The 26,021-nt window shown below is 35.7% G+C and overlaps 1 protein-coding gene across 8 annotated transcripts in view; it reads right to left on the minus strand.

The window, feature by feature from the left end:
- FRYL (FRY like transcription coactivator) overlaps positions 1-26,021 on the minus strand; it is a 161,567-nt gene that overhangs the window by 11,432 nt on the left and 124,114 nt on the right. For all 8 annotated transcript variants that reach the window (XM_064710354.1, XM_064710360.1, XM_064710358.1 and 5 more), the window contains 14 exons: positions 24,703-25,310; positions 24,038-24,135; positions 22,896-23,066; positions 21,823-21,963; positions 19,565-19,762; positions 18,206-18,367; positions 17,842-17,916; positions 16,550-16,726; positions 13,700-13,903; positions 12,684-12,854; positions 8,538-8,791; positions 6,221-6,428; positions 4,061-4,210; positions 1,648-1,746 (listed from right to left, as the gene is read on the minus strand). In XM_064710354.1, the coding sequence (XP_064566424.1) occupies positions 1,648-1,746; positions 4,061-4,210; positions 6,221-6,428; positions 8,538-8,791; positions 12,684-12,854; positions 13,700-13,903; positions 16,550-16,726; positions 17,842-17,916; positions 18,206-18,367; positions 19,565-19,762; positions 21,823-21,963; positions 22,896-23,066; positions 24,038-24,135; positions 24,703-25,310 (2,716 nt within the window). The remainder of the gene's footprint in view (positions 1-1,647; positions 1,747-4,060; positions 4,211-6,220; positions 6,429-8,537; positions 8,792-12,683; positions 12,855-13,699; positions 13,904-16,549; positions 16,727-17,841; positions 17,917-18,205; positions 18,368-19,564; positions 19,763-21,822; positions 21,964-22,895; positions 23,067-24,037; positions 24,136-24,702; positions 25,311-26,021) is intronic.

Raw genomic sequence — 26,021 nt, forward strand, 5'->3', positions numbered from 1 at the left:
TGTTTGGATAGTCATCATCCTATTCACACCAACACACATCGGTCCCTTTTTACCCTGTCACAAATCTTTCTGTCTGACCATGGGGCAAATCAGTTACACCCTCTGTGCCTCAGGGCTGCTCTCTAAAAGAGGAATGAAATACATTATGCTCTCATAGCAGTGCTGATAGTATTCTGCACTGAAGATTACCAGACATGAAATATTACATTGAGTAAAATTATCTTAGTCATTAGATGAGCACTTGTTTCTGATTAAGCCTACAAGGCAAAATGTAGATCATTATATTTGATCAAATAAATTGTTATTACCACAGAGCAGGGCAAATAAATGCAGCAACTCCTTAACAGAAATGCTGGCCTGGATCCTGCCAAGTGTTTATCTTCATTAACAGTGCTGTGTGGCATACTTTAGCATTGGTTTCAAGGAAACCACATTTCTTGTGAGATCCTTTCCACAAAAAAGTGCATGTCTGGTCTATTCAACAGATGAGCTGTCAGCAGTCTTTGCAAGGCAAAGGCCATAATTTCCTAATAAATTCAGCATGATCTAGAGACACGGAGCCAGTTGTGCTGCAAAACATCTGCCAAAGCTCTGCCAAAGCACCATGGCTTGAATTCTGGTTCTGTTTTGTATTACTCAAACTTGCCTGTACAGCCATTGTCACAGCCTCAGAGGCTACTGAGATCAGTAAAATTCAGCGTGTTCAATCTTCCTAGGAATCATCATCTCTACAACAAAAACCCCATATATTCCCCCTTTCCCTCTATTTGCAAAACTCATTGTAGATCCATGTTTTATTTTGGCCCTTGAAATACAAATCTTACCTGTGTCAGTTTTCTGAAGTTAGTATCTTACTTTCTGGAATTCACACATAGGTTCACAAACCAAACATACAGACCCTTGCTACAGAAATTTTCTAAATTTCTTCTAAACTGCATTTCTTTGGAAAAAGGATGTAACCACTAACATACACCTTGAAAACTAAACTGCATTATTCTAAGCAACACAGAAACATCATCCTCAATGAGATCCAGCTGTAAGATGAGCCCTAAATTTGTCTGTGTGTGACACAGCTGTAAAACCCTCATTACTTGTCAGTGGAGATTCAGTCACCAAAAAGAAGTATAAAGAATTATTCAGCTAAACAAGTCAGTATCTCTATTAGAATAAATGCATTGCTTTCTTGATTCCTTTTAATGTATTGACCTGATCCTTGAATATTATGGGTGTTAATGCACTTGGAACTCCAGATAGATAGTTATCTGTAAATGTCTTAATCTGGAGGTGAATCCCTAATCTAATAAAATAAGTAGAACATAAATTTAAAAAACCCCATTATTTATCGATATCCATGTTAGAAATACTTGAATATTTTAAAATTAGGAATGTGCTTTTCCCACTGTTAGTGGATTTGTGCAGTGCTATAATTAAAAATCAATTTCAGAAAAAGATGGAACAAAAATGAATTACACTTAATAAAAAACCCCTCAGGTTCCAATTATAGTAGTAAGAAAAGGAAACAGGATTTTATTTCAGAAGTGTTTTCCCACAGTTTACCTTTAGATGCCTTTGATGAGAGATAAGGACCTGCAAGATTTTTTGATGAGTAGATTCTATTACTGTTGTCTTGAGATATAAAAGACTCACCTGTTCTGCTGCCTCTCTTTTGACATTATAGGTATCCAAGTGTTCTTGGAGCTCTAGAACACTGAATTTCAATGTTTCTAGCAGGCCACAAGACAATAGCTGGAAGATAAAAGCAATCAAACTCTGTAGTCAGCTAACATCTGACTATAACCCATACAGTCTAATATCTAAATTACATTATACAGAATCCCACATTCACATTTGGAAAAACAAATTAGAATTAGCTGGCCATGTCATTTTGTGACAAGCAAGTGAATTAACACATGCAGCTCTACCATTTAAATCAGTGAACAACAGTTTTAATTCCAAAATAAGAAGAGTAGTACCTAGTTAACATGTGAAAGAGAGATTTCAAAGCAATTTTAAGGTCTTTCATAATGAAGAATATTTGATATACACATACAACTAGTGTAAATAAAACAGCTTGTAGAAGGAAGGAAAGGTACTGCTGCTGGATTGCTCCTGCAGCAAACTAAGGAATATCCACTGAGGGTTACTTGCTCTTCTCAATATACAAAATATACTACCAGAAAAGCTTCTGCAGTCTCTAAGAAACAGGACTTGGTCAAAGTAGGAACCACTGGATATTTGAAGACTTTTCTACTATTAATAACAGCCTCTTTTAATACGGTATCAGAATCTCTTTTTCCCTCAGGGACTGCTACCTCAGCTTTCTTCCACACCATTTCTCACTGTAGTTTTATTTTCACTCAGGTTTTCTTATTAGTGCTTCTTCTGACACTTCCTGTAATAAACATCTCTAACATGACGTTTCCTCCCTCACACTGGTCAGTCCTTGCGCACAATAACAGCTCTGTACTTTATCAGTGAGAATTGATCTGACAAACAGGTTCATTTAATTTTCATTATTTGGAGAGGAAAGATTTATTTATACAATATTTGTCAATGTAATAACACTAATGTGTACATGTCCATGTACACATGTACATATTTGTGTGCTATATTAATTTATATCCTTTTTATATTTGTGTTTATATAGATTTGGGTTTTTATTTTAAAATACACATGGTGTTTTAGTTAGGCACTAGTGTAGCTTTTTTTAAGGCTTCTTATCTTAAAGAAATTTCTTTTTTTGCAAATTTCTACTGCTTTTAAAGTGACGTAAGTAAAACCAAAAAACATTACAGGTGGTTCCCTTGAAATGCACTATCTGTATCATGCTTTTTTCATTCTCATATTCTTAAGTGAGAGCCTAAGAAAGAATTGCCCCTTAGTAGCAAGGGAAAAAAAGGCAGGACAGTAGAAGTGTCTCACACAGGGCATTAAGGCCAAAGATCCATGAACCTCAGCCCTGCAGCTGACAATGTCTAATGGCAGTTGTTTAAAGAAGGGCAAACGTGGTGATCCACCTGCCCCAGAGTGCTTTCAAAGCCTCTGTCATTGTGTTGTTCTGCATATTTAAAGGATCTGTCCAGGGCTACTTCTTCCATGCATTTCTTTAGTGGCTTTTTGAAAACATGAACAGATACCATAAAAAGTGACAGCATTTCACAGTTTATGTATCACATGAAGGACCTTGGTTCTGTATGTTTTGTAAGTTACTGCTAACTTAATTTGATCACCCTTAACATCAATTAAGACAAAAAGAAAATATTTTCTATCACGTATCCATGATAAGACATTGATTGACAGATTTACCTTCTCAAGGGCTAAAAATCCTAGCCTACATATTCATATCTTACATGTACTTATTTCATCATCCTTGTGTTGTGATCTTTAATTTTTTCCAGCACTACTACCTTTGCTCTGAGAGCAAGGGACCAAAACTGCCCCCAAAATTCAGGATGTAGGTATACTGGGAATATGTACATTAACTCAGTGATATTTCCTGTTTTGCTGTCTCCTTTCTTGATAATTCTAGCACAGGGGTTTTTCTGCCTGCTGCTAAACACTGAGCTGACTTCTTGGATTAGTATCTATTATAATCAGGATTTCAACTTGCATGACAACAAATAATTCCAAGTCCTCTCATTGTAGATTTGTAGTGAGAATGTTCTTTCCATGCATCACTGAATATATACATAAAACAATATAACAGAAAAACGCAAAATTGCTGATACATAAATAATCTCTCTTTTTCTTACCTGTGCAGAGAACATTGAATAAATATGAACAAGCAAGGAAGGTAAAGAGTAGTAAAGGAATTTAAAGTGATATCTACTATCACTAAGTTTCCTTACTGTTCACTGTTATAGCTGGAACCTATTTTTTAAGAAAATGCATTTCTCACTGGTGGTTTCCAGTGTTTATGATACACAGTGGCCACTAAAGATTTTAATTCCCTTCTGATTTCAAAGAGTTTCTTTTCTCCATATATTAAAGCATTATTTTGTATGTTACATGAAAGGTTTAAGCAGACAGATATTCCAACATGCAGGTTTGAGATTCTTACCGTTTCTGCATCCACAAAGACTGTTGGACATTCTGAACATAACATCATCACTTCCAGAGAACTTTTAAACTTTGTTCCAATGCGCTGTAGACTTTCACCAAGAAAGCTGACTGAATCATTTGTAATAGATACAAACTTTCTTTGAATGGTCTAAAAGTCAAATCAGAAAAACATTTATCTTACATTGTGTTTTACTACTCTTCTGGCTTTTTAGGTAAGAATTTCAAAGCAAATTTCTATCCTGACAAGTTTCCATCACATTATGCTTTTTCATTAAATGAAAAACTAATATGCAATTTTCTCTGAATTAAGTAAAATCAACTCTGGAAAATGCAATAAATCAATAAAACCAGCCACCATCTATAGAGACAAGTACTCCTTTCCTATCTAGGCCTCTAGCCTTAGTACAGGTAGACGACTATTTGCCTTTACACAGTACAGATAGTTCAATTTATTTTCAAGTGTTTGTGTTGCAGAAAATTACAGAGTTTTATGAGTCAGTATGCAACCTGTGTAGCACAATCTGTGTCCAAAACTGCCACCTGCAGGATTTCTACCTTCTTCAAAAATCAGTCCTGAGTTTATCATGTTTGATTATGCAGGGTCATCTTAGCCTAATGGAACACTGCAATCTGCTATGTACTATTTCATTAATCTTGGAAGTTACACATAGAAAAAAACTATATAAAGATTATACAGACAGCTGCAAAGTTAAACACAGGAAGAAGGAGCCAAAAGGTAAAATTGAAGGGTCCAGTCAAACAAGGCCTCCCAAGATTCCCTTGATCATGTTAACCCTCCTCTGTACCCCGTAACAACTCCTCAGGAACATTTTTTGCCCATGCTTGAACACTGGTTTGCTATTGTGCAGAGCAGCTGACTTTCCAGCTGTTAAATTTCATTCTTCTTCCTCAGCTCCCTTGTTAATGAGCACAAGAGAATATGAGCTCTCATTTTACCACTTTCAGGAAATGAATGAATGTGTGAAAACCAACTGCAGCTAAGCTTTGGTATAATACAGGCAAACCAAATCCCTGATGTCTAGACAAAGCAAGAGACAAAAATCTACAACCTGTAACAGAAATTTCATGGCACTGTGGCCATGAAATTAGTTTACCATAAAATGGAAAATGGGTATAGATGTGAAAACAAATTACTCCATGGGAAAGGCAGAGCATGAATTCTTCACATGTAAGTTACTGCCCATACATGGGATAAAATGTGCTAGTGTGCATCTTTCAGTGAGGAATTTATTATGATATGCCAAACAGCAAGCAAAATTAATATCAGAGATACAAGAAAGGGCTGGAGCCATAAAATCTTGTCCTGAATATTACCTTAGCTCATTTGGCACATTGCCTGTCTGTAAAATGAATGAATTATATTTATTCTACCCCATAGGAATTTGGAAAGAAGCATTACTTTTAAAATGTAAAATCTCATCCCCTACATATAGGGAGAAGGGAGCCAGAAAAATTAAACCATGGGTATTTTGTGTTGGATAGCAGATCTATGAGGTAAATATAGTTAAAAAGAGGCATTTGAAATATCCAGCTCCAGTAGATCTCCTGGTGTTTCAATTACTTCTCTGCAGAAAGAAACCTTTTTCTCTCAAGACAGATGCAAGATAAATTCATTAATGTTTGTCATGCTGTGATCCCATAATAATGACTCCCACAAAAAAACCCAAAAAAACCCCCAAAACACAAAATCAAAAACAAACAAACAAACAAACAAACAAAAAACAAAAAACCAACCAACCAACCAACCAACCAACCAAACAAAAACCAGGAGAAAGACATGAATTCTGTAATCATCACAGAACCCAGGTAATGTTCAGAAAATAAATGAAGGGACACAGCCTGGACTAAGAGCTTGCAAGAAACACTGAACTGATTTTTTTGAGCTTTTCTCAATTTTTGTTTATTTTCTGAGCAGGTTCACTCCTAGGCAATGAATACAGCAGATATCCTATGGAAAAATAGGGTATGACAGTGTAACATTACTTCAGCAGTGTTTTTCTGGTCTGCTTTTAATTTGCTTTCTAAAGCTTCTTGCTACCACAATCTTGTGGCTTTTGCAGTTTCAAGGGGAAGAACAGTTTTAGAAGTAGGGGGAAAGGATTTCAGATGAGCAATCATACACAGAGAATTCACTGACCTGAAACAATCTTGAGAAGACATGAAATGTATAGACAGCACAGGATCCATCTGTGTCTGACAGCATCTGATTGACGTGGCAGCGCCAGGCCTGCTCTTCGTCATCGTAGGCCACGGGCTGGAAAGCTGCCAATATGGCAGAGAGAAAGGGGGAAGGAGGAGGGGAGGTCTGCACTTCTGGGAAACCATCCTGTTCTTCTTCATCTTGGCTGCAAACAATAAATAACAGAAATTACCTCCTCAGCAAGCTTTTTAGGAAGAAAACACCTTCATTTTGGCAAGAAAAAAAAAAGAATTTTGGATTCAGAATAGCATTTTGCAAAATAAATAACAGATCAACTAAGGTAACTATGAGACAAGAAAAGAGTAAACAATAAAAAACTTTTGCTACTGCAATATATTAAAAATTGCTTATACTCTCCAAAATTTACTACCACATGTCAGTTCTACACAGAACTAGAGACAAAGAGCTATCTGGAGGTTATATACAGGTATATACAGCACTATATATATGGACACCACTTAGAAACAGGCATCTTCTTCTTGCCCCCAATAACTGAAGTAACATCCCATTCTTCAAATTTTTATTGATCTGAACAGATGGTCCACCAATATCTGCAACAAGTTTTAGCCTTCCTTAAGGGAAGCACAAGAGCTCATTTAGCAATGTAATAATGCTTTATAACTGTCTTAAGTAACAGAAGCAAATGGAGATAGATCGAAACACTCATTTTTATGGGCAATCAGTTTAACAGGCCTTTGTTCACAGAACAGTCTGCTGTCACACTTTCCATTAGGCACCAAACATCCAATAAAAATATCAAACTATAAATTAATCAATGCTACTACTTCCAATCATTAAAATAATGATTAAGCTAAAACATTCTGTATTACAAGGGATGATACATTTTGACATTTCTTCTTGTATAACTGTATGTAGGCAGCACAAATATGTGTAGGAGGATTGCAAATATACAGATAGTTTATTAAAATAATCTTTTAAATTACCTACAGTTTTTCTCTATGACAACTGCCTCATCCACAACAGCACTAAGTACATCTTAAACAAGACTTAAACATGTCTTAAACAAGAAGTATGGGTGCTGACTTTAAATACCTTCCTCTGAGTAGCACAATGCTCAAAAGCTAAGACAAATCCCTTATGATTACCATCTGTAAGCGAAGCTTCAAAAAATATTTTCAGATATTTCCTAACTAGTGTACCAATGCTATCACCTCGGTCACTCTTTAGACTAGAGCTATGGGGTTTTTCATTTGCTTGCTTAGTGCAAATAAAATAAAACCTTAAGGGATTGTTCAGTTGCAAATGAGGAACTAAAGTGCTCTTAACTGGTACCAGCCTTGAATTCTCACAAGGCATATGTAGTAGGTCAAGTATGGGATCACAAGAAACAAGTTTCTGTCTCTCCCAGTAAAACCTTCTCAACCAACTTCTTTTGTGTCTCCTGTTGTCCTCTTTTCCGAAAAAGTCTCCTTAAGAGATCTCTCTGGAAGATGTCAAGTCTGTGTTCCTATATATACCAAGTTTCTCTATTATTCAATCTAAACTTCTGAACAATTTTAAATATGAACAAGCCTATGATCAATTTGGATTTTGTTTGTTTTGGTTTGTGGGTTTTATTTGTTTGTTTGGGGTTTCTTATTCCTTTTCCTTCCTTCTTAGACCATTACTTCCAGGGGACTTAAGAGTTTCACTTTAACTGTGATTCAACCAGCTAGGACTAACTTTAACTTTTCCTCTCAATAGTTATTTTTGCTCTCCTTATTAAATCAAAAAAGATGTTATTTTACTTTAAAATATCTTAGAAATATACAGGAGATTTATGAACCTTAATAATAAAATGACCCTTGAGCAAATTCAAAGACAAACTGATCTGACTGCTACAGAAGCTTTGATTAAAAAAACCCAACTTTTTCTCCTGGTTTTTTTCATGTCTTTGGGTACTGCTGTAAGTCAGAGCAGTTCAAGAGCCTTTCTCTGTTAAACTGTCTGCAGCTAATTTTTCACATTTCTGTCCTACTGATGGTGAAGAAAAGCGCTAATTTCTTTTATTCGAGAATTCTCATATTTTCCTGCGCAACTGTTTTCCTTGTACCAGAAACAATTGCTGAAAAAAATATTGAGTTTAGGTGCTATAACAGGCAATACTGATCAACCATTATTTCAGATATGCAAACCATCATTTTATATTTTTGTATTTTGGGATTAATGAAAATCTCCATACCATAGAAAAGCCTGTTTGATAATGCACTGGTAACATGTAATTTGTGTTACTTATAACCAGTATTAATCTTACCTAGACAAACCAGAGAAGTCAGCTTCTTCTTCTTCACATCTCTCATCTAGCTCTTTCAAAGCAAGAGTGACATCCTCTTCACAGACAGATTCAGAATAGCTTTCAGGAGCTGCTGCCTCTACCAGTTCTGGGGTCTCTTCCAGCTCCAGAGACTCGTGACAGACCAGACATTCTTGCTGCTCATGCAGTAGGTACGAGCCAGTGTCCTCACTAGCAGTGCTAATCTGTTCATCCCTCACTGCTGAACTGCCTTCCTGTGAACCACACATCCTTTCATTAGTGTTACTGGCAGGGCCTATGTATTCTTAGCAGTTTTTATTATGGTAAACTAAAGTTATAAAATATTATTTACAAATATTTACTTTAACTATTCAGGTCTTTGGCTTGTACACACACTTTTAGTGGGGGAAAGACAGGCAGCCTATTTGTAATGTTTATAACTTCTGATAAACATTAATATCCTAGAATGTGACTTATGTAGAGCAAATACAATTTCTCAAATACATTTAATTAAGTCTGTTAGAGAATACTGATAGAAAAATATGCAAACAGCCTCAAATTTAGTGAGATCAAACAAACCCAAGACTTTCATGTTTTACTTTTCTAGGTAAGCATCAAAATGACTGCCTCATGCTTGCCTATGGAGTCTAGAGCAGAAAGTACCAGAACACTTTTTCTCCTTTCCACTCTCCATTTTAATAAATTTCTAAAGCATAACTAATTAGCAACAGTGTAATAGATAAACAGGGGAAAAGGGACATTCCACTGTTTTTATTATTTTGCCATTTCTACTAATATGGGCATCTTTTAAGGGTGAATCTCTAAATGCAGGCTTTCATTAACAGGCAATTACAGAGAGAGGATAATTAAATTCATATAGGTAATATTGAAACAACCCTTTCTCCCCTCCTCCATTAGCATTATTATATTCATTAAATCACTATATTGAACAGACGAATTAAGATTCAGTTAATTTATGATGAATTAATTTGAAACCTTTATATTGGATTTCTCTGTGGAATAAAAATAACACTTGCTATTTCCTAAAGACACAAATTACCACATATTTTCATTCTTAGTATGCTGGTCTTTCTCTACTGGCATATCCAAAACTGGTCAAGGAACCTTTGGACAGCCTCTAAGCATACACATCATTTCATGGTTTTCAGCAGTTGAAACAGATCTTTTGAGACATTAAATAACTGTATACATATTAGAAAGGAAAATTCAGCTTTAAACATTATTTTCTTTCACAGTGATCCTTACCAAATCTCACTTTGACTATGGTACTCCTCAAAGTGACACTGCTGACATTTGACACAGCTAGTGACTTCACTTATGCCTCCTTTGTTAAAGTAAAATCTGGAAATTTTTTTCACAGAAGAGTCATTTTGTCCTACCGAGTAGCTGAGGCACATGGGAATGCAGGACACTTTTACAAAACCTCAACAAAATACTTTGGGTTGAACCAATGGTCTATTTCTGTAACAGGTGCTTACACAGGATACAGAATTGCACTGATCATGACTGGTAAATATACACATGAGAGATGCACTTTTTGAAAATACACTTATTAATAATAAATTTATTGCCAAGTTTAAATCTTCATAGTGCCATGACTCCTGATTTCATTCTCAGTGTGTCATTGGACATTACTCCCAGTATGAATATTCTTTAAGTATCTTAAAAAGCTGATTTATATAGTTATATGGTTACCAATGCCACAGAACCTTGGGAAAATTACTTCTACTAAACTACTCCCTCACAAATCTACAGTGCAAGTGAGTAAAACAGAGAATCATCTTAGTCAGAAACTTTCATATGCATTAGCCTGTAAAACATATTTTTGAACAAAATTATTCTTCTCAGATGGACAGTAAATTCTTAACTGGAATGTGAAACATCTTTTTTGCATTTTCTGTGAATCAGCCAAATACATTTAAGTAAACAATTAATTTAAATACAGCATCCCTATGAGACATAGGGAAACAAGGAACTCAATTCATCTAACCAGCACACTCCTGTTTATGAATAATGACTTCAATTTTCCCTATATTGTCTTAGATAACTTTGATATATACTTATTTATATTAAAAACATTTTGATAACTGACAGTTGGCATACAATGAAATGCTTGTGCTGAGAGAGCTTTATAATAAAGTACAGGAGCACAGGAAAAAACAACTGCCCTATGCTACAAGTTGTACAGTATAAGTATTCAGAATAAAATCCATTTTACTGGCTTCATAAATATTTCAAGATGGGTCAATAGTGTGCATATTTTCAAGCTCATTCTGGTAAAAGGCATAAGGCCAGCTCACGTTTTGGGCAACAAAATCCAACCAGACATCTAAGTCTTGTAGAGCAATAACTGTGAGTGTTTGAATTTTGCTTGAAGAAACCTGTATAGTTGTCCAAATCTCATATTCTAACAAGCACAAAATAAACCTGGAACACATCATATCTTGTGAATGCATTTGTATGCACCTGCAGTAATTTTTTTACATACAGCAATTTGTTCTGAATGCTGCCTAGTCATACAATTATTTTACAGCCCAGTTTAAATATTTTCTGTATTTTAAAATTACAATGGTGCTTTTCTGTGTGAGTATTTTCACCTGAATTATAGCAGTATAGTGATTTTATAAAGGGAGCTGCAGAAGAACAAGGAATTCTAAGGGCAGTCTCAGAAATAACTATGAAAATGTAAAAATTAGTTACAGCTGAGGATGTACTCCACACCAGCAAGGGAGAAGACAAAAGTTTTTTATGGTGAATTTAATTCTATGAAATTCCAGCTTATATATTGCCTCTTGCTTCTGAAATCTTAACATAAAGTATCTATTCTGTGTGCAAAAAGTTCAAAAAGATGAGGTGTTCTTCCTCAAACAAAATTCTTTTGTATCAGAAATGAATGTTGAAGTGATAACAATTTGTTTGACAATCTAAGCACAGCTGCTCTGCAACAGCTGAGACAATTTATCAACAGCAGTGTAATGAAATACTTTTTTTAAAAAGCACCTAGATAATCATAATGGGAAAATAGGAAAAAATGTAGATGAAAGCATTTTATGAGCATCACAATATTACACCTGTAAAAGGTGAGGATTTTATTACAGGAAATCAGCCATGCTCCCTTTATTAGACTCCTTTGTTACAGTTTTCTTCATTAAATATTAGCTACATCTGTGGTCTGCCTCTTAGTAAGTGCAATTTTTCTAGTAGCAAACAGATAAACTAGAGCCTTTAGAAACTTGAGCTAGTCAGTAAATTGTTTGAACCAGGTTTGCTGAAGACTCATTCTTCAGTGTCAACAGCGCACTCACTGGTTAGTCAAGTAAACATAGGAATGGCTTAATTTTCTGGAATACTCAATAAAATTTCATGCATAGTTAAAGATAGGACTGGCTAACACTATGCAAATAAAAATAAGATTGGTAGTAGCATAAATAATTTTAAATGAAGAGATAAGAAGCCCACCTAAACCAAGCCATTTAGAGAAAAATTGTAGCAGATGACAGTTTGTTTTAAATTAGGGGTGTCTTTTTAAATTTTAAATTATTCAAACATTTGAAAAAACAATAAACTGAAGTACTCACAGATTTGCAGGCGGCCATTAGCTTGAAATCTGTCTCAGTCCACATGGGCCTTTCCAAAAAAGTACACCACTAGCATCTGTAGTCCTTACTAAAGGATTATTTAATGGAACCAACTGCTAACACAGCTGGCCTGAGGTTTTATTCCCATATAGCACCAATCACAACCCAAAGAAAGCAAAACAAAAAAGGGGGGGGACAGGGGAAGAAAAATAAAAAAGTATTGGAAAGAAAACGTCGCTCAAGAAGAATTTCAACCATATCAAGTAAAAGCATTTTGAATATTAGCCTGTTTCATTCTGCACCATGAAATGATCATGATCAGCCCTTCAAGAATATTTTTAACCTGTGGTGAGTTCCCTCAGTCCATCCAAGAAATCTCCATGCTGAGGGAACATTTTGTAAGAACATGCCAACAGGTTAGAAATATTAAAAGCAAATCAACTAATCAGTGTAACAGACGAAAATTCAGTTGAAAAGAAAGCCAAAGTTGCTACTAAAACTAGAAGGAGCTCAAATCAGCCATGCACCAGCCCACATTTCTCCCCACCTCAGGCAGCTGGTTGCTAGAGTTATCTAGAGAAGAAGCCTCCAAACTTGGGGTCTCAGTTCTGATTTGAAGCACCTCTTCTGTTCCCACACTGCTAGTGGAATCTTGAGACTGAAGTGATAAACCAGCATGATCTGACACTGTTTCATCCATGGCAGAATCACTGATTAACTATGACAGAAAAGAAAGAAACAAAATTCTTCAAAGGAAACACAAATTTCAGGCAAAGAATACATTAGTTCTGAAATAGGTTGTTTCAGTATTATTAGCTATCTGAATTTATTCACATATGATGGATTTCACAGCTTTACACTAGAACTATTACAAAGCGTCACTTGCATTTTTGCAACATTTCACTTTGAAAAGAAGTTTTTCCTTTAAGGAAAATTATTTTCTTTCTTGTTTTAGAAGTTCTTTTTGCTAGACTGAAACTCGTGAAAAGCAGAGCATTTTATTGGGAGCAACATTAATACAAACTTTGCCTAAAGTCTGAAAAGCAACATGCACATCAAGCTGCTCCCCATCAAGTCAACTTTTTCTTAATTTCATTTATGTAATGCAGAGAGACTTTTGAGTGGCCAGCATTCTTGATTTTCCTAAGTTATATGTACACAGGTTTCAAAATCCATAATTAATTTAGCAATTTCTGTGCTTAGACCTCCATATGACCACTTAATGCTCTTAATCTTATTTAGCATTTGGAGTGGTTTTTTGATGTAGAAATCCACAAAGACACACACTTTATATATAATAGATGCAATTTTGTGCTTATATTTAAAAAACTGTAAGTGTAAAAACACTAAACAATTAAGAGTGTTCTACAATTATAAATTATGTGCCACCAATGTCATAAAGTAACTTTTTTACTTCACTGATGCTGTGAAAAAGAAGCTTAGCCACGTAAACTTAGTTCCTTTACTATGTCACTTAGGCTGAAAGTGTGAGCCACACTTATCTATTAAATGTGCTGGGGAAAGCTTAAGTTCTCCGATTTCTTCCACAGAAAAATAACCTACCATCTGTGAACGAGACAGTATCTGACTTGCAGTCAGTGCTGCTTCTTCTTCTGAAGACTCATCAGTATCCTCCTGGTTGGTCAAGTTCAAGCTGGGTGTGCTGCCGGAGTACTGGCACTCCTGAAGGGACGGTGTGTCTCCTTTGTCAATGCTGTCAAGAGAGCGCCTGCGAACGCCCCAGTTGAAGTTGTCCATGCTTTCACCCTGGAACAGAAAAGTGTGCACACATCTGCTATGTACGAGTTTCAACATAATTAATTTAATACACAAATGAGACAGAGAAAATATGAGTACTGAATGCATCATGAACAGAGTTTCAATCAGCCCTTTAGTTTTATTAAAATTTTAAGTACCTTGGTAAATGCTTGTAAATAAAATATATGGCAAAGGAAGCGGAAATATTTTGAATATCTTCTTGGAAAGTAACTCAGTATGTAATCTAAAACTACATCAGTACTGATTTTATAATCTGACTAGAAAGTACAAACACATCACAGACAACAACAGATGAACAAGCCAGGGCACCAGGCTGCAACTTACCTGCAGCTCCTGGTTAGCAAAAAGGAAAACACATATAATTAGAAAGAACGAGGACAAACACTTAAAGATACTCTAGAGCCAGGGAAAAATGTTTTATTACATAGGATTTGCCAACAGTAAAAGACTGATTCAAGCTCTGGAAAAAAGCTTAATCAAAAAGCTAGTATTTAAAATAATGTCTCTTTCTAATGAGATTAAAAGAAAAAACAACAAACTGACGACAAAACACTAAAATCAGCATGCTTATGATACATTTTCTCTAGCATAACATGTAAAGCAACTGTTCCAACAAACATCGATGAAGTTCTTTAACTAACACACATGAATCTATACTGACCACATCCAAGTGACAAAACACTATCAACAATAATTATATACAGGGTGTAGAAAAGATGATGTTGTCCCTAACTGTTTTACCAGCTATTAGCATCAGTTTTATGAAGTGCACCCTGAATACCAATACCCTGGATCCATGCTTGTGCATTTTCAAGCTGAGATATTTGAGTTTCAAATATCCATCATACTAAGTGGCATCCATATCTTAAAAACACTGTTATTTTAATTCACAAGTACAATAATGATCTTTGATTTTCTCAAGCACTTCATCAACCTTTAAGAATTCAGCTAAGGGATATGGAAAATCTGGTGAAGTTCACTTCACCCGTCTACAGTTACTGTAACACCACACCTAGCCCCAAACAGGGCTCCAAAACTGCCTTAACAGTACCTTGTGTGGTGACTTAAGAAATCACCATGACTCATTAAACATGCAAACTAAACATTTTGCAATCCCTTTCTCTCTTGGTGATTTTTTTTCCTCAAAAGAGGATGAAAAGTTATTGCAAAGCAAAATAATTTCAAGTACAACAAAGTACTACTACTGTGGGCTGAAGCATTTAAGTTTAATCTGGATATTACTCAGATGTTAATGTAAAAGCCCCAGGTCATACTGCTGGCATTTAATTATTAGCAATAAAGAACATGCTATATTTTTGGTGAAAAATAAGCAGAGCTCTTATACTAAGTGCACGATTTATATATAACATCTAAATCTGTGCTATCATATTAGTGGTCTTTTTTTTTTCCCCGTCTAGTACAGCACTACATGCTGCATTCAGGCAAGTAATAAAGAAGAAACTGTCTTTTCTTAATTATGATCTGCCACTAAAATAGAACAGAATATGAAGTTGAAGGTTAACTTCATTTGGTGAAGTATTCAACTTCTGCTATCCTATCTGTCAAGTCCTGTCTAGTGTTAAAATAAAGTTTAAATACTACTGAGACTCAATTCTGAACTTGTATTCAATACAGGAAATGGTGTCTGAATAGTGTGTGGTTACATCTATGCAATAGACCATGAGCCTGTACTTTTCCTAGAAGGTGCAAATTCTGGCTGAAGTTAAGCAATACACAGGAAGCAGGAGGAAAGCCAGATAAAACTAAAGAATTAGAGGGAAACCCTGTAAAGAGGTCTAGATAATTCAAGAGAAAAACAATCAGTATTTAGATAGGTAGATATTCTTAGTAGCTTGTGGACTCATGACCAGCAAGGATATCCACTACTATTTCAATAGTTTGCATAGACTGTAACAAAAGCACTGCAAGAAACTATAGAACATTCTACTTTTTCCTTCCCAGTCCTTTTATAGTCATACTTTTAAGCTTCAGAAAAATTCTGGTCTGAAGCATTTTACTGATCTGAAACAAGTAACAGCTGTTAACAGAATCTTCACTATTTCTCAATACTTAATTTTGTTTTACCTTCCCTCTCTCTTTTTGACAGGAGAAGTAGAGGAAATACAAGAACTGCAATATACCAGATATAATGTAAAAGTCAAAGCAAGCAATTATAGAGAGCAAGTCAATCATATATAATGAGATAGTGTATCATACAGTTTGTTACTCTGAAAGCCTTTCATCAAGTTCTCAAAATCCAGAAACATATCAGAAACAATAATTATGCCATTTTCTTAACACACTGTTCCATAATTAAGTTTTCTCCTGCATGGTACCCAGGTGCTCATGCTGACATTGGCTTACACTGTCATATCACTTCACTTTCAGGTAAAGCCACTTAAATCCCTCCAAAAAAACCTCAACTCTTTCCTCCAAAACCAGCCAACAATTTGCAACAACTTAACCCTGCAAAGTTTTTGGCCCAGGTTTCTCTATCTAAGCTCCACCATGTCATAAATTTTTCTGAATTGGATTAGCTAGTAGGGCTGCCAATTCCTTGGAATTGCACCAACACAACCTTATTTTTAAAATGCTCTCAAATGGAAATACACAGAAGAAACCCCAAGGTCTCACCTCCGCATCTTCCAATTCAACATCTAAAAAGTCAAAGTCTTTAAAAACTCCAAATTGTTGTTCACTGGTATTGTCTTCTACAGCCACTTCCTCCTCTTGAATCACTTCTTCTGTTGCTGAAATTAGACTAGTTTGTTGATCTCCAACTTCCAAGTCTTCATTAGAAGAAAACACAACCTGCAGATATAGGTAAAAACAGAAGTAAGAACTTCCAATTTCTGTAACTCCAAAAGTCAGCTATCCTGCTTCCTGCCATTTAGTGGAATTAGTGGCAGGCAGCGTGTCTACCCCTGTACTGGTAACACTTTGCTTCAAGACTAGCTGGATTTAAAACTACATCTTGAAATTAGTGGTATCGTTCTCTCCTTAATGTAACTAAGAGTTACAAAGATATAAATAGAGAGAAAAACATATCACCCAAACTTCATTTTCATAGCCACAATATCAGTCAAATTTAAGAACAAAAAAATCCATCATAATAACTGGCCACATGACACAGACCATACCTACAAACTTCTGTGGAAGGACTGTACACCTCTAAAAGGGATCCAATACTGAGCTACTGTGGCCTTCACAAATGACAATATTCTGTTTATTTCCATACACTGTTTTTTAATATGTCCAGTTCCAGCTTTCAGGCATCTATTTTTATTTATTTTAGCTTCTTCCACTAGATTCAAGATCCTTCTTCCACCAATATTTTCCTCAGGTAAGAACTGTTATGCCACAATAAAAAACTATGATCCAGATGATAACCAAGGTAGGCTATCCACTTTGTTTTAAAAGCTGTCAATGTCATCACCACCATCAAGCATATTATGCCAGTGGGGTTCTTTATAAAGAAGCAAAACCATCAACCTATTTTTACTCAACAGTTAAGACTACAGTTCCTATAAATAACCATGTTTCAAGGTATATGACCCATTGGTTATTTTCAATGGATTCTATGATATTTTCAATACAGCATCAACACCCTTGCAGTCCTCAGCTACTGCTACCTCTTTGCTCAAGAGCATCTGTAATGGACTAGGTAGAGAGGTAGTCAGAACAGGGGAGATCTAGTTCAATTCTCTTTTCTAGCCAAGACAACCATGCCCACTGGAGTCCTTGAGGACTAATAGTAATCCATTACTTCTGATTCTTCTTTTTCATCTTTCCATTGGACTTGTGAACTGCTGAACCAAAACTAGCTTGTCCAAATCCACTGTTCATAACTTCACCAACAACTAAAAATGCAATAGCATTCTGCTAGTTGAGTTCACAAACCGAAACAAACCACCACCACCACTTACCGAAGGATTCTTGGGAAGACCAGAATCTGGACCACACAGAGAAAGCACATTCATTAACTTCTCCCTAGTCCTTCTCTGAAAGATATACCAAAGAAAATCACATAGCACAGCAGCTCCTCGAGGTCCAGGTAAAAACAGAAAACATTTGCATATTCAACTAGTCATATTGCATACTGACATCCTCTAAAAACAATCTTAATTATTTTTACTTTTCACCAGTATCAGCTTTTAGTTTATGCTGTATTAATTTACTGTTTTGCTATGACACAATACAGACTTCAAATAGCACTTCAGTGCATTTTTTTTAATACATTCACAAACACTGTCTCTAATATATGCATGAAGTGTTTGAGGCACAGTATACCTGAGATGGCTGTGGTCTCTTCCAGCTGACAGGAACCAGTGCATTTGAATTGGAGCCTGATGAAGTTGAAGAAGTGCTCCGGGTCACAGCAATGACTTTTGGCTTCCCATTTCTACCAGCTGCACTGTGTTGATCACCATATTTATTCCCAATAATTGGTGTCTAGCAAAGACAACAAACAATTTATTAAAATTCAGATCTATATTAATAAAGACCGCATATTTGACTTAAGAATTTAGCATTATATGAATCGTAGGAGGGTTGGTCTGTTTGTAAGCATTCTGTAAAACCCATGTCAAATCCACTGAGCCTCGGTTCACTGGGAAATACAAAGCTGAATACATGTATCCTATGCAGCAAGGGCCATTCTGTCCACTTGAGTGGCTTTGAATTATGCACATTTTATGCAACAATCCAATTATATTTTTAAACACACTTTAAAACCAAATGTGTTCTAGGTTTAAAAGATGCAAAGCTTCTCTGTAGAATCATTCCCTGACATGAACAAATTGTTTTTGCAGACCAGCAACTTCACAAACACACACTTCTGAAAAAACTGATCAAATTCAACTCTTTTGACAGCAAATGCTAACCTAATGAACTCTATGGGAATTTATCTTATCTCTCAATTATCCACATGCCCTGAAACTTGAGTAGTGAATGTACTTGCCAATTTATGTAATGTTCCTATGACATCTATATCTCCTATATCTAGGGTTAGCTTCAACTGAGGGCCCTTACTCCTGATCACTTCTAAAGTTTCTACAATTTTCATGTCTCTACATTACACAGCAGTCACTTAGCCATGCTCCCCTTTTCAGATGTAGAATGAGTATCATTGGTGGTAGGGGTGATATTTTTAACCACAGGAGGTTTTTCTCCCACTGTATCCCTCTTACACTGAATTTCCTACATTTTGTATCCTACCCCCTCCTCTAAATTTCCTCCTCCTTCCCTAAATTCATGCCAAAACTGCAGTACAGGGATTTAATCCTCCCAGCCCTTGAATGCACATCCCTTCATTTGTTGAAAGCCTGGTGTGTTCAGCTGCAAGCAGCAGCCAGCTGCATTGTCTGCTCTCCGGCACAGATGAGATACCCTTGAGAATAACCTTACTGACTTTCAGTAATTCACTCTGCAAATATTCAAAAGGGGGAAAAGGCAAACAAATTTCAAATTCTTTTATGAAGTTTATCTTCTAGTATCACTCTCATTTAAAGTACATAAAACTTCAACCTCTGCCATTCTTAAAAACTGTACTTATTCAAAAACATAAAAATGTAGAAGTCGAACAAAAAATAACACCTGAGTTTGTAACAGCAAGTCATAAGTGCATTGTTATCTAAATATAATAATTACCTCTGATATATCAAAATGAAAATCTAAGGTCTTCCCAGGTAGCTCCTTGGAGACATTATTAAAAATTTTCGTGAAAGAGATTTCTGGAGAGCCTATGTCACCTCCATAAGACTTTGGAATATCATTAGGCACAACAAGGCTTGCTGATCGAGACACCACCAGTTTCAAAATATTAAGGGCTTCCTTCCAATATGGACTCTGAAGAGAACATACACAAATCACACAACAATCCCTTCAACCAAGACAGCAATTTTTATGTACAGTAGCATTTTGTAAGAATGCCCAGCCCAAAGCCTCTGATGTATTACCCATGGCTCAAGGGGCTAGCACAGGTGGGAAACCTCAGCCCCTGAAGCGCCAGGAAAGCAGCGGCCATCCCATGCAGCGTGGTCAGGTCCAGCCAAGCAGGCTCAGTAGCTCCAGCTCACTGGGCCAGCAACAACCAGACCTCAGTCCATGTCCCTCCATCCCTGTAGTTACACCATGTTTTTTACCATTGTCTGAAACTGCCCTTTGCGACCCAGGAGACAGAAACAGAGTATTGAGCTATCACTTAACTACAGTAACTGACAGTATTCAAATTAACAATTCCACCTCAGGCCATCTTCAATTATTTTACAGTTATGGAGAGAGTAAATGCAATTTGAAACAAGCAAAACTATTTCTTGAAATACCTGAGGAAATACAAAAGATTTTATTTAAGAAGGGAAAACATTTACAAAGTTATTAGTATCAAACCAATGGAGTGCTTAAAAAATGCTATAGAAAAAGTGTGAGAATATAAGAGGCAGAAGCAGAGTTAAGGGCACTTAAAAAAATGATTAAGACAATGTAAATAATTCAGTGGTTTCAATTACACACACTGTGAAGAATCAGAAGAGACAAAATAAAAGCAGCTTTGACAAGGATTAAGATTTACACTCCCAGAAATGCAAGGATTCTGCCTGAAACTTAAATCTCCCAGTTTTTGAAATTAGCATGATGTCTGCTTTTCTTTTTTAATTAGGAGGCCTATTTGTCTAAATATTATTTTATTGCATTAAAATAAGTAAACACCCCTTTCAATTCTCTAAGTAGTATATGCTTTATGCTTCTTTGCAGATAATGACAGTCTTCACTAATCTCCTCCATTTCTATGTATCATAAGCATAAAAAAAAGGAGTCTCAAACTGGAACTGTCCTGTAGCAACTTAGATTTATTTACAGCCATTGTCACTGCAGAGGACTGAAAAGACCCAAAGCTTACTAGAAAATTTAAACAAGACACGATAATTTACGATCTTTTCTTCTGTCATTTATAGTAACACATTTCATTTTATCAAAAATATGTTAAGACTTCTCTGGAATGTTTTTTCGCTAGCACCATCTTTTGATAGCTTACATCTAAGATTACATTCCATGGTACTGTGGGCTTGCTTCAGAGCAAGCTTGCTCAGAGAGGGGTTAGAGGTGAAGCAAGAAGCCACCAGGCCATAGAAACTATAGCTAATGCTCATCATTTCATTGTGCCTAATGCACTCTGACAGGAGCACAATATCTAAAGTACATATCCATCAATAACAAAACGTCCAGGGAACACGACTTTCCTGGTAATTATGATTAAACCATTTGACTGAAATACATTCACCAATAATGGAATTCAGAGGAAAAAGAAGAGAATATTGTGCACTGAAATGGTTTTATGCTCCAGGCATTTTTATAAAATCTTTCAGTAAGATGCTAGACTTTCTTCTGTGTAATAGATTTTCAGTAAATTTGTGTTTCGAGTACAAAGGCTTAAATTACCTTGGGCAAAACACTGTGGTTCATCTTTTGGGGACCTTCTTTAATAAAAAATGTACTCAATTTTGTTAAGGTGCACCTTAAAGTTCCTCACAGATACATTACTGAGAGTGATTTAAATATTCATTTAACCGTGAAATTTTCTTTTTAAAACATATACACATAAATAAATCATTTGTCCAGCTTAGCAGTAAACATTTCCTTGTGTTTAAATAGCTGAAGGATCATCATCTCTAACTACATATGACAAGTTGCTTACATCTGTACATAGATGCACATTCACCCAGATAACGTGTGCCACCAGATCCAAACCACACTGGACAAATACAAAAAGCATTTGGTGGATTAAGTACATAGGAAAAAAACCCTACGGAATCTGACCACAAGCATCTTATTTATATCTGAAATAAATGACCCCCAAAATACAAGTGTAATTTTGATACCATTTTGATATTACAGTTCTTCAGAGTACCTACCTGAACATATTTACCAATAACTTTTATGATTTCCAAATTAAACTGCTTCACTGGAGCTGTGGATAGGTCAATATGACTCAGAAGACTGTAAATGATCTGCAGCAAGGACTGTTGCATACTGGATAAGCCTTTCTCTAACAGCTAAAAGAAGGTTTTTAAAACACAAAATTTAATTAGGGTAGCAAAAAGTGAAAGCAAACATTAAAATACAGCTAACTTCTACACACATTTATTTTTCCCTTCAAGAAACTTAAATGTACCACTTCTTGTTTTTCAAACTTTTTGCTTTAGCACTAAAAACCAGTAATACAACAGCGCAATGGTTTTTGTCCTAATTAATTTTTTCCCTGAATTTTGACATATTTTTAGCACAGATTGAAAGTACTTAATAGTAAAACACTTTTCACTAAATAAAAGTTCATAGTAATTCAAAGTCTAAAAACTGTATGAAAAACAATTACAGCAACACCTTAAGGAAGGTCGGTAAATGCAGTTTTACAAACAAAAATATATATATAAAGTCATTTGTAAGAATGAACAAATTTTTTTAAATGCCTCCATCAGTTTGAAGTGATACACTTCAAGGACAAGCTCTACAAGCTTTTCATACAAAGTACTTAACAGTTTTCCTGTATGAATGGCCAGCAAAATAATATACTGATTTCTATAATTTAAATTATCTTTTTCTACATTATGCACTACTTACAAATGAACTTTGCAATTAATTTTTAAAGTTGTGATAAAGACATATGTACCAGACTAAAGAAGGTCTCTTAAAATTTTAAATTAAGCTTATTTTGCTAAAGCCAGGACAGTGTATATTCATGTAGTATAGAATATAAACATCTAATACCATACACCATTCTCATAAAAGGAGATCTGTCATTAGAGGGATTCTAATTTCAAGGTACTTATAAATTACTGCACTCCAAAACGGCACCTTTTCTACATCCTAGAACATTTTATTTTCCTGTTAGAGAAGATATGCTGTATTCCCCCTGATATTCAGAATCATGAGAAAATAGTAATTGGCAATGAACTGTCAACATGAGATACTTCCAGTAAAACCTTACCTCTGCAAGATAAGTTATGAGGTTAAATGTGGCATCTGAGAAAGAGTCATGCAAGTATCTACACACTACATTAATCCAGTTAGAACAGTCTCTGGAATAACTGTGTGTACTGTATAAACTCATCATATGAGCCAGATTGGCAAGAGTTGGTGACTTCTCCTCTGCACAAACCTGAAAAGCAAAACCATATTTAATTATATCAGAAGTAATTTTTTAAATCCAAGAATTCCTGAGTCATTATGCACTTCTCCCAAATTTCACTCTAAAATTTAATTACTAAGATTTCACTTCAGTTATTTTCTAGTAAGTGAAATCAAATCAATCACACAAGCCTGACCTACAGTTTCTGTTGAATTTTGGTACTGTGGCATCCATGTTCCAAGTTTATTTATTTATACACTTGGTATGATCAACCAATATCCCTCACTCAGGTAATACAAGTATTCAAGGGCAGCAGTGATTTCTGCACGTGCATCAGGCCCATGCTCTGAGTCAGCCTGTGCACAGCCTCAGTGCTTTCGTGGCTCACGTGTCACAGCCTGAGCAGCCAGAGGTGCATGCCTGCAGCTCCTGCGCCACACAGCTCTTTGCTACTCCCCTTTCCACATTCTGCCTTAAAAGAGTCTGCCAGGCCAGTGCAACACCATCCTGGCTAACAGCTGCTGTGCACCACGTACTTCTTTAATAGCCACTACAGTTCAGAAATATTTCAAAGGGTATTTTACTGTGTACGAAGGAAAGAAAGAACATACAACCTTTTCTTCTCTATCAGTAAGAAGCACTTTCTTCTTGTAAGAAAATTAGGAAGCATGCTTAAAATGTGATTAGGTTGACATTCAAAATTACAAGTAGAAAAATCAGACAAGTAAGAAAAAGTAATTGATATCATTGGTAAGAAAATTTGTTCTTGAAATCTAAATTTTACACAATAAATTAAAGAAACAAACAAACTCAGGGGTTGATACAAGGTCCAGGTACATAAATCTGACTGGGTCACATCTTTAAAATATGGCCTCTTATAGTTATGTGTATATTACTATTAGAATCACATAGAAGTATTACAAAAGGGACCCCAAAAAATAGAGAAACAGTGCAGGTATATATATCCTCCTGGATACTTCTCCAAGCATCATGTTACATACCTTTGCTATCCTGTCAGCTGTTTCTTTACAAAACTGAGTTGGGTTATCAAAATGTTGTATCAGATGAGGAAGTAGGCACAAGATGTTTAGGGGAAATCCTAAACACATACATAAACAGAGTTATAGGAGTCCTTAAGGTTTTCAATGACTTAATTTAATGTGAAGCTAGCCAGTATTTAAAATTCCGACAGCATGACACATACTTTCACACAGATATATAAATTATATACACACATTTACCCATGTATGCATGTATCAACAATGTATATAGGTATGTCTGTGTTAGGTATAAAAATGCATTATCACTGGGCCAATTAATCAAAACCACCTTGAAACTGGATAGTTTTAGGTCCTATGTCACATTGTTTCTAAAAATGTGTAAACAGGGCTATTTGAGCTAGTTAGCAGAAGATAATGAAAAAAAATACACAGCTCTTAAAACTCACTTGTAAACAACAGTCAATAAATAAAGTTTACATGCAATCTTGCTCATGAGATAACCATAGTCTGTAATGTATTCCCACTTTTTAGCAGTGTAATACAGACAACTGCAGAAACCATTTTACAGGAGTGTTTCTTTAAGGCAAAAGCACAATTACTACAGATTTTGACTCTACTTAATTCAATGAAAAGATAGATTTTTATCACATATTTACTAAAGGTACCTGCTAACTGAGAAGGATCCACCAAAGCATGCCGGGAAATTGTGATGAGTTTACTGAGGAGATGAACTGTCATTTCTTGTGTAGAGGCTGAAGTAAAGCCTTTCAGGAAAAGCTGCTGAAGGCCTGGAAAGTTATTCCATTTCAGTTTATTCTGCACCTCTTCTATCTTTTCCCGACTCTCTGATTTATCCAGAGGCATGTGAATAAGAAGCTTGTTGAGTAGCTTGAGAGCCAGCAGGTATTCATACTCATAATCTGACTCCAGCAACGAAGCTGCAATCCAAAATATGGTGGCCATCAAGTTGACAGGGTCAGTAGTGGGCTGCACATCATACATCCCTCCCTCTCTCAGGGAGGAAAGGCTTCTAGTCCTTGCCAAACTTCCACCGTGATTTATCCTTCCATCCATTATATCCAGTGTGTTGCTCCGTCGCCGGTCGCCTCTCCGCTCGCTGATTAAATTCAGTCTCAAGGAATTACTCCTTGTATTGTTGTAGTATCCCAAACAACTGCCACTATTCATGGGACTTGTGCTTAGATTTATCTGTCCAGTGCTTTTCCTATTAGCTGCATACTTGTTTCCCATTACGGAATCATGGTACGAGGTTCTAAAATAAAATCGGTATTACATATTGTTACGTGCCAAACATTTTAATAACAAAGAATTTTAGTAACAAAGAAAAGGGGAAGAAGGGAAGGAGGAAAGAGAGAGAGGGAGAGAAAGAGAGAGAGGAGAAAGAGGAGAAAGAGAGGGAGAGAAAGAGAGAAGGGAAAGAGAGAGAGAGAGCAAGAGAAAGAAAGAGAGAAAGAAAGAACGAGAGAAAGAAAGAACGAAAGAAAGAAAGAGAGAAAGAAAGAAAGAGTTACACAAATCACATACACATGCAGTATACTCTGTTTCATCATCCTAAGAGTATTATAATGCACGTAAATACAGGATTTCTGTATCTATTATTAAAATATCCTTACAGCATTAAGACAACACTGCAGTATCCCGTTATCTTTTCTACCCAATCTTTTTGTTACAATCCCAGAATACCATAAAATTATAGTAAAATTGGAAAAATTAGCCCATAGCATGTAAAAGATTATGTGTAAATGATGATCTAGCATCCCAACTTATTTAAAGATGTGATAAAAGTAGGGAAATGAATGAATTAACACAGTTATTACCATGTGTCTGAGATATCTAACCTAGGAAACCCAACACCTTCCTATTCTGATACAGAGAAATTGAATGTATTCCTAGAAATCTCAGCATTTTCAAAATCTTTGCAAGGGAATCAAACAAATACAGAGATGTCTGTACATTTAGGGAT

This window comes from Zonotrichia leucophrys, chromosome 4 (assembly GCF_028769735.1).
Source record: "Zonotrichia leucophrys gambelii isolate GWCS_2022_RI chromosome 4, RI_Zleu_2.0, whole genome shotgun sequence".
NCBI lineage: Eukaryota > Metazoa > Chordata > Aves > Passeriformes > Passerellidae > Zonotrichia > Zonotrichia leucophrys.